Here is a 13107-nt window from a genome sequence, read left to right as displayed (position 1 = left end):
TAGAGTAATGTTGTACAAACTAATGCCAGCTGCAGTTAATCACAAGGGGGAGAGGAAATGCAATGGCAAAGCCACCAGAAAGCAGTGTCAGCCATTTTTAGCAGACTTTTTCAGAAATATGGCAACAATTTCAAGCGTTTACATCTTTAAAATCACAAGAATTACAATCCAAACATTCAATTAGAATCCAAGCATTTTCAGGGATTTAGGGTAAGAACCCCTGTATCATTTTGCACCTCATAAAAAAACATCAATTAATATTAGCAAAAATGCATGAACATAAAATATAAACAAACAGTTTCAAAATACTTGTAGGTCAAGAAATGTGTATTTGTTTAACATAGCATTAGGCTAACCTACATTAGAGGGGGCTGACATAATGGTCCGCATTCTTGTTGCTAAGGGTAACCTTCAGAAACAGAAATAATTGTGGTTTGGTTATTTCAGGTCGCCGTATTTTGTATTGTAGTAGTTAGTTTTGATTGCACAACACAGAGACACTTAATGGTCAAATATCACACAGGGTCCATTTAAATGGAGCGTTTCAAAAGAGAAGTCTGCAGCTAGTGCCATCAGCAAATAGCAGCTTAAACTAGCTGTTTATCTGCTCTATCAGCTTTACACCTGGTCATTTTAGTTAGTTGGTTTTAGTTAGTTTAACATGAAATAGTCCTTGAATATAGAAGTGTTTCAAAAGGTGAGAATTTTGTCAGTAAAGATGGATGGTTCTAAAAGTCTTTCCAACATTATCACTTTTCTTTCATCACAATTTATTTCAGCATCACAAGCCCTACTTGATGATGTATCAGTCACAAGCCTTGTTAACTGGTAAGGTCACATGGAATGTCTCTTGAGGTTGAATCTTTCCCAACAATGCAAGTGGAAATTCTACCGCATGATTTGCAGAATCAAGATCATTCGTTAAAATTTTTTAAAAAGTGGCTGTATCACTGCACTATTTTTACAGAGAGCATTCTTGATTCCAAATCAACGATTTTACTTTTACATAGAGTACCCTGTCCATAATTGCGGGAATTCTGATTACTGTGTGTTTTCTAAATACATTTCATGGGGTAGTCATGGAATATTACAGCAAGCAAATAAATAAGAATTATCAATTTATCCATTGCAATTTATCGACGTTGTATTCCTTTAGACAATTGTAAAAATAGCACGACTGTGAGATCACTTCTTGGCAATGGACGATTTGGCTCGGTTTAACTTGTCTGTCAACAAACGATCCGAGGTGGAGCATCTTGCGAGGACCGCTGAGATTTCAGCTTCGTTCCTGCGTTCAATGGCTACGTCTGCAGCTCCCTCAAGGTCACTGGGATGAAGAGAGCAAAGGTTTTTCATTTTTGAGCAAAGGGCGATTGAAGAAACTGGAGATATGGGGAAAAACTTACCTGACAGACAGGTAAGCTTTCACCTTCTGTTCGGGAGTCACTCTGGGAACATACTTTTTAGCTTCATACTTGTTGTTCTTCTTGATGCAAGCTTCCACAAAAGCCTGAAGATGGCACACGCACACGAATGAATGTCTCTGAAAACGGGCCAAATGGATCGTTGCGATATAGCTTCACGTACCAGATAACCTATCGGGGACTTTTTACTCTTTGAGAACTTCTCCAACTCTTCCCACTCTTCTTTCTCGGCCAAAGACTTCAGTTTCAACCACCAGTACCTCCAAAGACAAGACGGCAGAATTTGAATGATCTAAAGTACCCGTGTCATATTAAACTACATTTTACCGATGGTGCCCCTTTGAGGCTGAAAAGGAAACAGACAACTGAATAAATATGCTATTGATCTTTGTGGGTGAGGGGGTGGACATTATCTAGGCATATGGATATAGTGGTACTGTGAATTGAGAGGAGAAAGAATACAGTAATCCCCTCGCTCTATCACCACCTAATTTTCACGTTTTTTGATAATCATCATATTTTCCTCATGCATTGTGTTCTGCAGCAGACAACCCAAAGCAAATGCTACCACAAGGGCTGGTCGCCTGGGGGCAGTGTCGGTTGGGCGGGCCTGAATGTGTGCATGACGGATTGACTAACCGCATACAGCACCAGCCTAAGAGCAGGGCGGGTGCACAAGTCAAATGGTCCACCTAAAAGTAACTGAAGCACGGCGACAACTTATATTTTAGCGGCTTGTTACATTGAAAATAAATTCATAACTTAAATCGGACTCTGAGGAATGTCAAAAAAGCGGAAAGAAATGCTGATCACCACAGGGTGCTCCGGGGATTGCTATTGAGTCCGAAAAGAGACTGAGGCAGCGTCTGGCGAGGCAGCAATAGCTCGGCCACATATCTGCCTGACTGCGGCTAAGCTACATAATAACTCTCAAAAGCCACCCCTGCTGAGCCTGTACGGACGCTCCCCAAGATTTGCATTCCGATTCCGACAGATACGATAATTTATTTTCGGGATGGCGAAAAATATCCGGACATTGCTGTAAGTTATATATTGTATTGTGTGCGCCTTTTTCCCGAGTAGAGGACAGTACTCTAGTGATTCTTTCCGCCGTGTGGCGCTGTGAGAGGTCACCCATCATCCACACCGAAGAAGAAATCCGGCTTCTACTTTCTGGTTTGTGTGTAATCATAACAACGTGTAATGTATCGCTGGAGCGCAAAGAACTGACGTTTTTATTGTTTAATATCTCGTGCATCCATTCAATATGGTTGGTGTAAAGTGTAAAGAAGAGGCGAGCAGTTTTGAAATGAAAGGGGAATAAGAAAGTTTAATGCAGTTGAGTATATGCTTGGATCTTTTTTTTTCTGCCACTTATTACCACAGAGGAGGAAGTATCTTAAAGCTCATCTTACAAAAGTGAGTTAAAACTAACTTTTCACCTTTTATGAGCATATTATTTTATCAAATGTTTATATTTTGGTACAAAACAATTCAGGTTACTTATACAAGCCTTAAACATACTTATACAAACCTTAAACATCCAAATACAGCACTGAAGCCACTTATGAACAAATTCAACTTACGAAAGATCATCCGGAACCTAACTCGTTCGTAGGTCGGGCAGCGTCTATCTTACAAACGCCAGATTCATTACCTGATAAAACAGATGACCTGGAGCTACAACTCTTGGGGAACCAATACATTCCTGATGTTGCTATTCTAATCATTACAGAGACCTACCTTGACCATAGGATCCACAATGCAGCTAGCCGGCCGCTCTCTACATCGCTTTCTTACACTAAAAGGAGAATTTTGTTGTACGTTGTATGACAATCAAGACCATTTATTTTTCCTGAAATTCCTCATTATTATTTGTGGATCTATTGTTTTTATTTTGTTAGTCGTATACATTATATGTTAATAATATCAAGAAAAAAAACAAAAAACTGTTCTACTTAGCTGGTTTTGAATATCGCGGGACGTTTTTTAATGCAACCAGCGCCAAAAACGAGGGAATACCTTCTAGGACTCAATTCTTCGACACATAAATTTTCATACCTCTTGTCAGGTACTTTGAAGTCTCTATAAAGTTGATCCGTCTGTTTGTAAAGTCCCAACATGAGCAAAGTCTCCATGGTTGACTGTACAGAAAGTAACATCATGGGAATAGCACACATTGATTTCGACTAAGTCGCCACAACTTTTGATATTACCTGAAGTGACAAGCCCAGAAGCCCCGCCCCCTTTTCATCATCAAGTTTCTTCTGGACGCGGATGAGACGCATCTCGTCTTCGGTGGCCTGCAAAAACGATCTTCAGCGACACGTGCACCATGAATTCAGTGGGCTCGGTCTCACCTTGCAAGCAAACTCATTTTTGGCTTTGTTGAATTCGTCCACGGCACTTTGCAGGTGAGACAGGCGGCTGTCTAACCTCTAAACACACAAGCACGCACCTCAGTTTAACGACGACATCTTTCACACTCCCTCGTGGAAATACTCTGCTAGTTATTGACCCTGGTGACAAACCTTCTCCCTGTAACTACTGGCGACATAACAGTTGGCCAGCTCCTGGTGGTCGTCATCCTGATTGTAAAGATCCCTCAGAGTTTCTTGTTCCTGTAGTTTACAGAACTAAAAAAAGAGTCCCCAGTTGAAAGACACTAAAGGCGAAATGAAGATGCCCGAGGTACTGTCCTTACTTGTCTGTAGAGACTGAGAGCGACAGGCTGGTTTCGTAACGTCATGAAGAAATCTCCTCTGTTCATCTCGTTCTTCAGGTGAGTGACCACCATGTAAACTGATACAAAAAGGAAACCATATTTGACCCACTCCTGGTGCAGTGGAGTGTCCCTAGCTACTCGGACGTACGAAAAAACACCGCCAGAGCTACAAACACTCAAGTCCCCTTTGTTTGTTGAAGTACCACAACTCTCAAACAGACAAGGGAAGTCCAGACCATGGAATGAAAACAGGACTTCAATACTCCAGTGACTATTGGACTGCTCATCGAAAAGGGATTATACACAACAAAAAGAAACAAATGCATTTTTTGGTGCTGGTTAAGTTAGCGCCTGTATGAATAGAAACCGAATTATTACTATCATTACAGTATTATCCTCACTTGTTCTCTTTTTGGCTTTTTCATTCCTCCCAATGCAGACACACATTCCATCTTCACCGTATATTCTTGGAATGGGAACACATTGAAGTGTCTGAATTATTGATAATAATTTGAATAAAATCTGTTTATTGTGTTGTGTTACATCTCAATCAAGATGTGCATTCTTGAACGCATTAATATTTATATCGTCAACTTAAAGAACCACCAATTAAAATAAATGTAGTGGGCTTAAGGAAAATGAGGCTGATTGTTAAACGCATTATACGGTCTGTCACTCGAAAATAACTAAAACATGGACTTTTGGGGAAAGTACATTTGGCCCAGTCAGATATCCTCACACTATTTTCCTGAAAATACATAAATACGTTGCAGCATTTAGCTAATAATACAGTTGTATCTCAACATACGAGATAAATGTGTTACCGGGTTGTGCTTGGATCTAGAATTTCTCATATCTCGAGTGAATTTCCTGATTCAAAATAACAAACCGAATAAGTTCGCTAGATAGCTATAAAACACATTGAAATAGCAATTCAGCAAGTAAAATAGATAACAAAATGAAAAGCACACACTAACTGGGAAGAGCTAGTGCTGGTGATGAGCGGTCTCTAGTGGTAGCAACTGGAAATTCTCGAAAATTTGGATTTTCTCTCGCACGACGAGATTTTTGCTCGAAAGACATCTCCTATCTCAAATTTTTTGTATCTCGAGTAGCTCCTGTGTAGATTATATATATTTTTATTCTTTACTCATGGTTAATTGTGTTTGTAGTAGCAATTTTGCTGATGAACTAAACCTGACGCTAGAAAAGTAGAGACAAACACTGATAATGCAAACGCTCATACTCAATAATTCACAACACTCGCTGCAACAGCGACATTTAATTTAGAATAATTAATTGTTTATAATCATAATTGCCAAAAAAGACTGATAAGGGAAAGCCTTATAGGCAATGTTAAGCATTTATTGGCACCACTGATTGCATCAATGAAGGTGTTGTTTCTGATAGATATACAAATGTGTTATTTCTCATCAAAATGAATTCCTTTTTTCAATGCAACGTCCCCTCAACTTACAAACTTCCTTTAGTGTCATAGATGGACACGCCCTCAAGACATACCCAAGTCTGTGTCTCCGCTCTCTACGGCTTTACTGAGCGCCAGCTGACTCCTCTTCATCTTCAACAGTAGTGGAACTTGCTCGCCGGATCGAGCTTCTGAGTCCAACAGCTTTGACACAAAAATATCTGTATCACTCGCAAGACACGTAAGCAAACTCAAAGTGAAACCAGGTGCTCGAACCTTAATGGCGAGTTCGGTTCGCCCGCATTCATAAGCTTTGGCGGCGATGTGGGAGTAGGACACCCCTAGGGAGTCTCCCACCTTCAGGCACACGGCTCTGGCGATGGCCTCGTCCGACATTTCCTTCTGCTGGACCTGACCACGCCAACACGGATACAGTCAGAAGCGCTTCCGCATGCGGCCGTGGAGGGAGGAGTCCACTCACTTTGCATGCAGCCCAGTGTTTGAGAACCCTGCTGACCCCCTGGTAATCTGGAATCTTCAGGTAACGGCAGATTTCGATAGCCAACTGATACAGCTGACGGTACACCAATCTGCACGCGCGCAATATTTTGGTGATGCGGACATAAATGCCCGGATAGGGGCTCGGGTGGGCTTACCTGTCGATTAACACCTGCAGAGTCATCTGTTTGAATCTGTGAGCAAATGTCAAGGAGGTCAGTCAAAGCGTAGACGGAACGTGTGTACGAGAACGAGCTTTAGGATACTGCGCGTGTGTGAGCGGCAGGCCCACGCCGCACTCTCGGACAGCGTTCAGGACGCGAAGCTCTCGACACGTGGACACAAAGTGCTCGGGGCTGAAGTCGGTCAGGAAACATTTACCGAAAGATGCCGCCTGGTCAGAGGAGGATGACAATTCGAACACATTACAATTGTGCATTGGTGGAAGGCCTGCTAAGCGGGGCGTGCAGTTTGAGGTGTACTTTAAAAGTTTCAAATCAAATAAATGCTCTTTGAGGTGTATGTTTACAATGCCCAGCGGAGTTCAAAGTGCATTTATACATTTTTTTAACCGCACTTATCTGCTTGTATCTTAGTTTTATCAATGGTGTTCCGGCCACTCGGCGCGTTAAACTGGACGAAAAGAGGCGGGGACGGAGGGTGGTGGAGAGTGACTTCATGTGCATGCTGGTTGTTTAAGAAAAGGACTGTTTTAAATATAGTCCAAATAACAACCCAAACCCCGCAAAAATATTTTTTTGAAACAAGAGTCTATTCGAGCACGTCTAAGAGAGACACGGACATGCACGCGATTGACAGGCAGCTTGACTGCAATAACGATTTTAGCCAGAAGACGGAGTCAGTAAGAAGAATATTATTGTTAGATACCGTCAGCACCTTTAAACGAGTTATTGGGTCATTGCTGGTTGTATTTTTGGCACACAAAACATTACAATAACCCAATCATAGAAAAAAATATACAAACTTTTGTCCCTTAACACACTAAGACATGGATGAGAAGCAGAAAAGTTGACTCTTCAAATACTTCAATTTTAAATTGATGGAAAAAAATGTCATTTTTCTGGGCCTTTTTAGAAGTTCGTGTACAGAGAACAAAAACAGTTAATGATAATCCCCCTCCAAAATTTTCATTTAATCGAGCAAATTAGTTTACACTGAAGTACACTTTTCAAAATGTTGTGTTATGACTATAGTGTTGATGTTGCCAAGCAATTGTTTTGACGTTTATGGTAAAGTATTATACGAAGCTACTCTTATATCTCCCTTCTAATATTGGTGATGTTTATGATTTAGTGTTTTACTTAGGATAATTATAGGCCAGCTTTCATTTACTTTTGTATATACACTATGATGTGAAAGTTACAATTCCACTTTTTATTAAGTCACATCATGTAGCCCATAACCCACTTTTAGGTTGTCTTGTAAATTCTTGTTTTGTATGGGTGATGTGTTTCCAACGTTTTCCCTTGCCAAAGGCTTGTCTTTGTCCATCTTATTTTTTTTAGATAACAGTATAAGTCATGTTTATTTGTATAGCCCTAAATCATAGAGTCTCAAAGGGCTGCACAGACCACGGACTATTATTACACCATCCCCTGATCCAAAACCTACATGAGGGGAAGGAAAAACTCAAAAACCTCAACATGAGGAAAATAAAGAAACCTTGGGAAGGGACCGCACATGAGGTCATCCCCCTTCCAGGATGACCAGGCTGCAATGGATGTTGCAATAACAAATAATACACAGATATTGTCAACATAAAATATAGGTTATTCATATGCTATAGAATAGAAATGTGTTTTAAGCCAAGATTTAAACAGTTCCACTGAAGTTGCAGATCTAATCTCAGGGGGAAGGGTTTTCCACAGCACCGCGGCCCGAATGGAGAACACTCTCGAACCAGCGAATAAGTGTCTTTTCAACTGGCAGGAATTACCTTTAGTAATTACTGTTAATTGGAATTGAAAATAATGATCAAACCTACAGCAAGAGAGCAAAATCTAAAATCATCATCAGGTCAATTTAACAGATATTTCTGCCCTTGAGTTCTATAGTCTTAAGCAGTGCACCATGTTGGAGAAATCTATATAGCGCAAATTGTCCCCCAGAGCTTATTTTCTGTGTCACTGCCTAAGATGCTATTTGCCACCAGATGTGAGTATTACACCATGTTGGAAAAAGTCTATTATTAGTGGAAGTTCTCACCCGTAGCAGGGACTTCTGCGTGTTTGGGTCGTATTCATGTCCTGCTGCTTCCACACACTGTCTCACCGCCTCTCCCAGCATGCCTTGCTCCTTGATTTCCCGCAGGTACTCATCAGCTTTTTGACTGGACTTCTAGACTCACATAAGCACACAAAACTTTTGCATCCAGCATGTTACATTTGGAATACATAAACAAGAAGTAAGAGATGTGTGATGCTACCTCATACTCGCGGTGAGCCTCCAGTAGCAACGCTCCGGGTGCCATGGAAGCGATTTTGAAGATGTCTTGACAGACGAGTGGAACCTCCTGCAGCAGTTCCTGATTGGTGGAGGTGATGATTCGAACACCGTCAAGCTCACCGACGCAAATGCACCGACTTTCTAGTGGGAATCTGCAATGGGGTCAAGAATCAATCCCTTTGAGATGGTATTATGTCTGGACAACATGAATAAAACTCAACGAGAGTAGGGGTTTGTTTTCAGAACTCTGTTGTAAAGGATACTGGATGATGTCATTGCAAACTCCGGCCACAAGAAGAAGGTGGTCCCACACCATCACCACGGACGGTTGCTGGGATTTTGGTTTACGACACCTACGAAAACAATTCCCTGGGTTTTATTCATACATATGCAGATAAATACAATTAAAGTTACATACCAGACCATCTGTTTGGGTGGCGTTCTCACTTTGGTGTCCACTTCACTCAGTTTGCTCTGAAGACACATTCAGTTGTCAATTGTAACAGTTTCTGTCAGAAAACTGTAGCATGATCTGACAACGATAACTCTTACCTGAAGCTGTGCCAAGCCTGTCCACAGGTGTCCAGTGTCTGTAAAGAGAGCTAGGTATTTGTAACTGAAAGACGCTGACATTTGGATGACGTTCCCCAAATGTGGACCGAGGCCTGGAGCACACTGACGTGGGCAGAACGCAACATACATTTCAGCATCTGCACACGAAATATACACGCGCCAGCCGTCTCCATCTCACCACAGAAGTGCAAGAAGTATTGTCCAGGATGAAGAGTTCAGCTCCGGTGGCAAGCAAGATTTTGGTCTGGCGGTCTTGTGTGAGGACAACCCAACAGGATGGCGCAACTTGCAAGCCTGACATACATCATGGATCAAGTGAGATCAGCTGAGCGGTCGGGGGCTGTCACTTAAGTCGGAGGTACCTGGGACAACAGGCAACCTTCGAAGCTTCAAATCGCTGATGTTGGTAGCCAAGATAAAGCGGAAAGATCCTGTTATTATGGCAATGCCTGTCCCATAAGGAGAATGGAACACCTTGGCTTCTAAGACCTGAGACTGGACCACTTCCTGCAACACATTGCAGTTCACTTTGACAAATCATGAGTTGTAGCGGTAAAGCTAATCTGGCAATTATTTACCTGTCCCATGCTAAAATGACGCTTGAAGGACCCAAACAGGTCGTAGATAAGAACTGAGCCGTCTTCTTGAATACACAGTAACTCATCTGAGACTGTCCAACCCAGATGAATCACAGGACCGCTTTTCCACTATCACACATACAGCACAAAGCAACTTTATAACATGATCGTTAAGAGTAGCGCCAGCAGGACTTACCGCAAAACTGGCAATGGCAACTCCAGAGGCAGAATAAATCTCCAACTGAGGACGGCAGCTTGGAGATCGTCTCTGTGGTTCTCTAAGGAGAGCTGCGACAACAAAGAAAAATCCTCAGTTGGGCCATTGAGTCAACATTGTGTGTAGGGGAGTACCTATTGGTCCGCCGTAAGGAGCCGCTGCGACCAAGCAGTCTTTGAGTCCATCTCTTAGGTTCCAACTCATCTCATACAACTCTGTTTTACTGCCAAAACATACAAAAATATGCATACGTAGTCACTTTCTGACAGAGCTATCTTCTATATTATTGTTTGGAGGTTTACCACTATAAAGCGCTAAGTAATACACAATCTCCCTTTAAAATACACTGATTTCTCTTTGTAACTTTTTAATGTGCAACAATTTTCAATATAACACATGCAATGTTGACACTGCACTTTAGAAAGTATACAAATAAATTCATTGGGGGTGAGATTGTGATTAATACAATCAATTATTCATGCAGGTATTAGAATGAGGTTAATAGTCCTGCTCCTCTGATATTTCTGAGTCGTCTTTTTTGTAAACAAAGCGAGACAAATAATCTAAATCCAGACTTCTCCGATATTTCTTTGCACACTTGAGGTAAAAATTCAAACCTTTTCTTTCTTAAGCAATGAGCGAGAAAACACTTTTTAAAAACTGGTTTACGTGTCCATCAACTGGTTAAAAAGGGCGGAATCGCCTCTTTTAGTGACAATTAAGATCGGGGGGTCATTTCATGCAGGGCAACATCATTTCGCCAAAGTAATTGTTTTCAACTTTCTCAAAAGTGATTTTCACAAGGCGTACAAGCTGCAATTGTTCCGTGCTTTATTCTTCCATTCACCAAAATTAAGATACGAAGTGGTTTTGGTGACTTTTACGCGAGGGGGAGGCATTTCATGCCAGGAGGGCTATTTTCGGTACAAAACCGGCTCCCAAAGTAAATCTGAAATCTGAAGTCAAAGTCTGTATACATTTTGGGACACCCTGTAATTCAGAAGATTGTTTTTAGAGACAAATACAACAAAAACACTTATCTTATTTCTCTACTCTACTATGGTAGTTGATGCATGTTTTTGCAGCTAATCCGAATAAACGAAGAATAAGAGTCTGTCAAACTTCAAATCAAATACATAAGTTTCATAAAATACACTTGAAATGAAAAGTCGAATACGAATATGAAAACAAATGAAATATCACGTTGACAGCATCTTGTTCGCTGTCATTAGCTAACCCGTGATGCTGAAACTTACCGGTAAAACGCTTCTCCCATTGGATTCCAGTTCGCTGTTATGAGAGCCATTTTGTAATTTCCCGCAAATAAGACCTAAATGTATCCGTTTGTCACTTGCTGTTTTAGATATAAAATAAACAGTGGCCATTTATTTTTATTTGCCACTGTTGATACGTTTTCATCCGATCACATGATCGCTTTCGCCAGCGAGTCTTCTTCTTTGGTTTTTAAAGGGAACTATTGCTTCCTGTGAGTAGCACTGCGCCTCTTGCTGGACAGCTCGTCATACGGCCCTACTACAGAAACTGCCTTTAAAAGTCAGATAAATAGATAGATACTTTATTCATCCCCGTGGGGAAATTCACATTCAATGTGTTATTATTTACACCGAGGAGAAAAATAATTTTTGTAAAAAAGAATTGTGGACTGTACTTGCAAATCAGTCTTTGTCACGGGCATATGGTGGTAATGAAAAATGGGAGTGTGAGTAAAAACGATTTTTTTTTCTTAAAGGGATAGTGTGTATTATTTGACCACTAGATGTCACCGTATTGTGTAGTGCAACAAAAATAAGTGCACAGTGACCAAAACACACCATTTTTGGTTGTTTTTTTAATACCTGTAGTGGCAAAATGTCAGGTGATAATTAGTTAGCTTTGATGAGGCTAATGTTATGTTCAATGCTAATTTCTCAATCTACGAGTACTGTAAAAAAGTATATATTTTTTCTTATTATTGAAATTTATATTTTTCATTTTTTTATTTTATTTTTTTGTATTACGAAGATGCCCTAAATAAAACACACCATTATACACATACATTTATGCTATAACCATGATTTTAAAATTTTAAAGAATGTGATTATTAATACAGTGTCAGACAAAACAATTGATGTTGTATATCAGCGGTCTTTGGCATGGTCCCCACAGGACAGCTGAGGTGTCCCCGGACCTGTTCTGGAAATAGCCCCACCAGACACCAGTGCGAGGTCATTGTGATTTTCTAGTAAAAAAAAAACAATATTAAGTGGTTGACTCAATCTATCTAACCCTACTTCCATTAATTAACCTGGTAATAACATAGTAACAACATAGAAATAATATGATGAGTTGTTAGTTTAGAAAGGGTGCCCTTTGTGCGAATTAGTGACAAAAAGTAGCTCCAGGCTTGTAAAGGGTTGGAGTTATAGATACATGACTCTGGAAGAGAATGGTACGTCAGCATTTATTTGGAAAATATGATGTGAAATAAAAGACTGAATGGCCTCTTTTTGCATATATTGGAAGTTTAAAACCGTTTAAAATCAAGGAATTAAAAAAACAGAATCATATACCGTCAATATACTGTATTGTTTGAATAATTCTCTTTTGCTCACATTTGGAGTGCATGTACAGTAAATGCATTATTTGGTACAGCTACTTTCGCCTTATTAATTACTTCCACACAATGCATTCCTCTACAGCATGTAACAAGATTGTGTTTTGACTGCCTGTTTATCGATTCGCACACGGTGGAGAACTTCCTGCAATTCTGATGTGTACAAGAACCTTTGGAACTTTTTCCATCAATTGTTTTATTCTTTAAAATTGGCAAGTACAACAGAACTTGCTATAAGTTCTATCATTCTCTTCGCAACGGCTTGAGCCAACTCTTTCTTGACCATAATGTTCAAATGCATGTGATCTTTCCACCCTTTTGATGTTTTATACTTGATGCATAACACTGGAGTTAGTGCATGAGTAGAATTGTGAGGAAGTTGCCCCTCAAATCTATTGTTTCTAAATGATGTGACTTCCTTTGTGTCTTCCTTGAATCTGGCTTGAAGAGTCATTTCAATTATTTCTGAAAATATCTTTTATGACAATGAAACATGAGATTACGGTCCTGTTTTGATGCCACACCACGTCCTGTTTTATAAATACTTCGAGCTAGGTTAGATTAAAATCAGATAGCCTCCATTATG

General features: G+C 40.3%; 1 protein-coding gene across 1 annotated transcript; it reads right to left on the bottom strand.

Annotated features, from left to right (window-relative positions):
- Window positions 1-82: 82 nt before the first annotated feature.
- On the bottom strand, window positions 83-11371 carry vps16 (VPS16 core subunit of CORVET and HOPS complexes). The gene is made up of 24 exons (XM_088331439.1): window positions 11164-11371; window positions 10042-10130; window positions 9887-9978; window positions 9691-9819; window positions 9475-9619; window positions 9291-9406; window positions 9092-9214; window positions 8958-9013; window positions 8803-8892; window positions 8520-8691; window positions 8300-8431; window positions 6340-6467; window positions 6232-6267; window positions 6057-6165; window positions 5852-5986; window positions 5671-5779; window positions 4129-4226; window positions 3956-4060; window positions 3785-3862; window positions 3641-3727; window positions 3486-3568; window positions 1588-1684; window positions 1407-1510; window positions 83-1327 (listed from the first exon to the last, which is right to left on the bottom strand). Exons 1-24 carry the CDS (start codon window positions 11211-11213, stop codon window positions 1186-1188), a joined length of 2505 nt encoding a protein of 834 aa, XP_088187565.1. The 5' UTR covers window positions 11214-11371; the 3' UTR covers window positions 83-1185.
- Window positions 11372-13107: the final 1736 nt, after the last annotated feature.

Source organism: Urocampus carinirostris, chromosome 3 (assembly GCF_059441175.1).
Source record: "Urocampus carinirostris isolate Australia breed hairy pipefish chromosome 3, RoL_Ucar_1.0, whole genome shotgun sequence".
NCBI lineage: Eukaryota > Metazoa > Chordata > Actinopteri > Syngnathiformes > Syngnathidae > Urocampus > Urocampus carinirostris.
Note: the sequence above shows the minus strand (reverse complement) of the source record. Positions and strands in the feature narration are given on the sequence as shown.

Bases quoted from the DNA above. Each gene is read 5' to 3' on its own strand.
- vps16 (XM_088331439.1), bottom strand. From the start codon at position 11,213: ATGGCTCTCATAACAGCGAACTGGAATCCAATGGGAGAAGCGTTTTAC. The intron at 10,131-11,163 runs GTAAGTTTCAGC...ATGTTTTGGCAG, and splicing joins ATGGGAGAAGCGTTTTACCG to TAAAACAGAGTTGTATGAGA. The intron at 3,569-3,640 runs GTAATATCAAAA...CTTTCTGTACAG, and splicing joins TTCTGGGCTTGTCACTTCAG to TCAACCATGGAGACTTTGCT.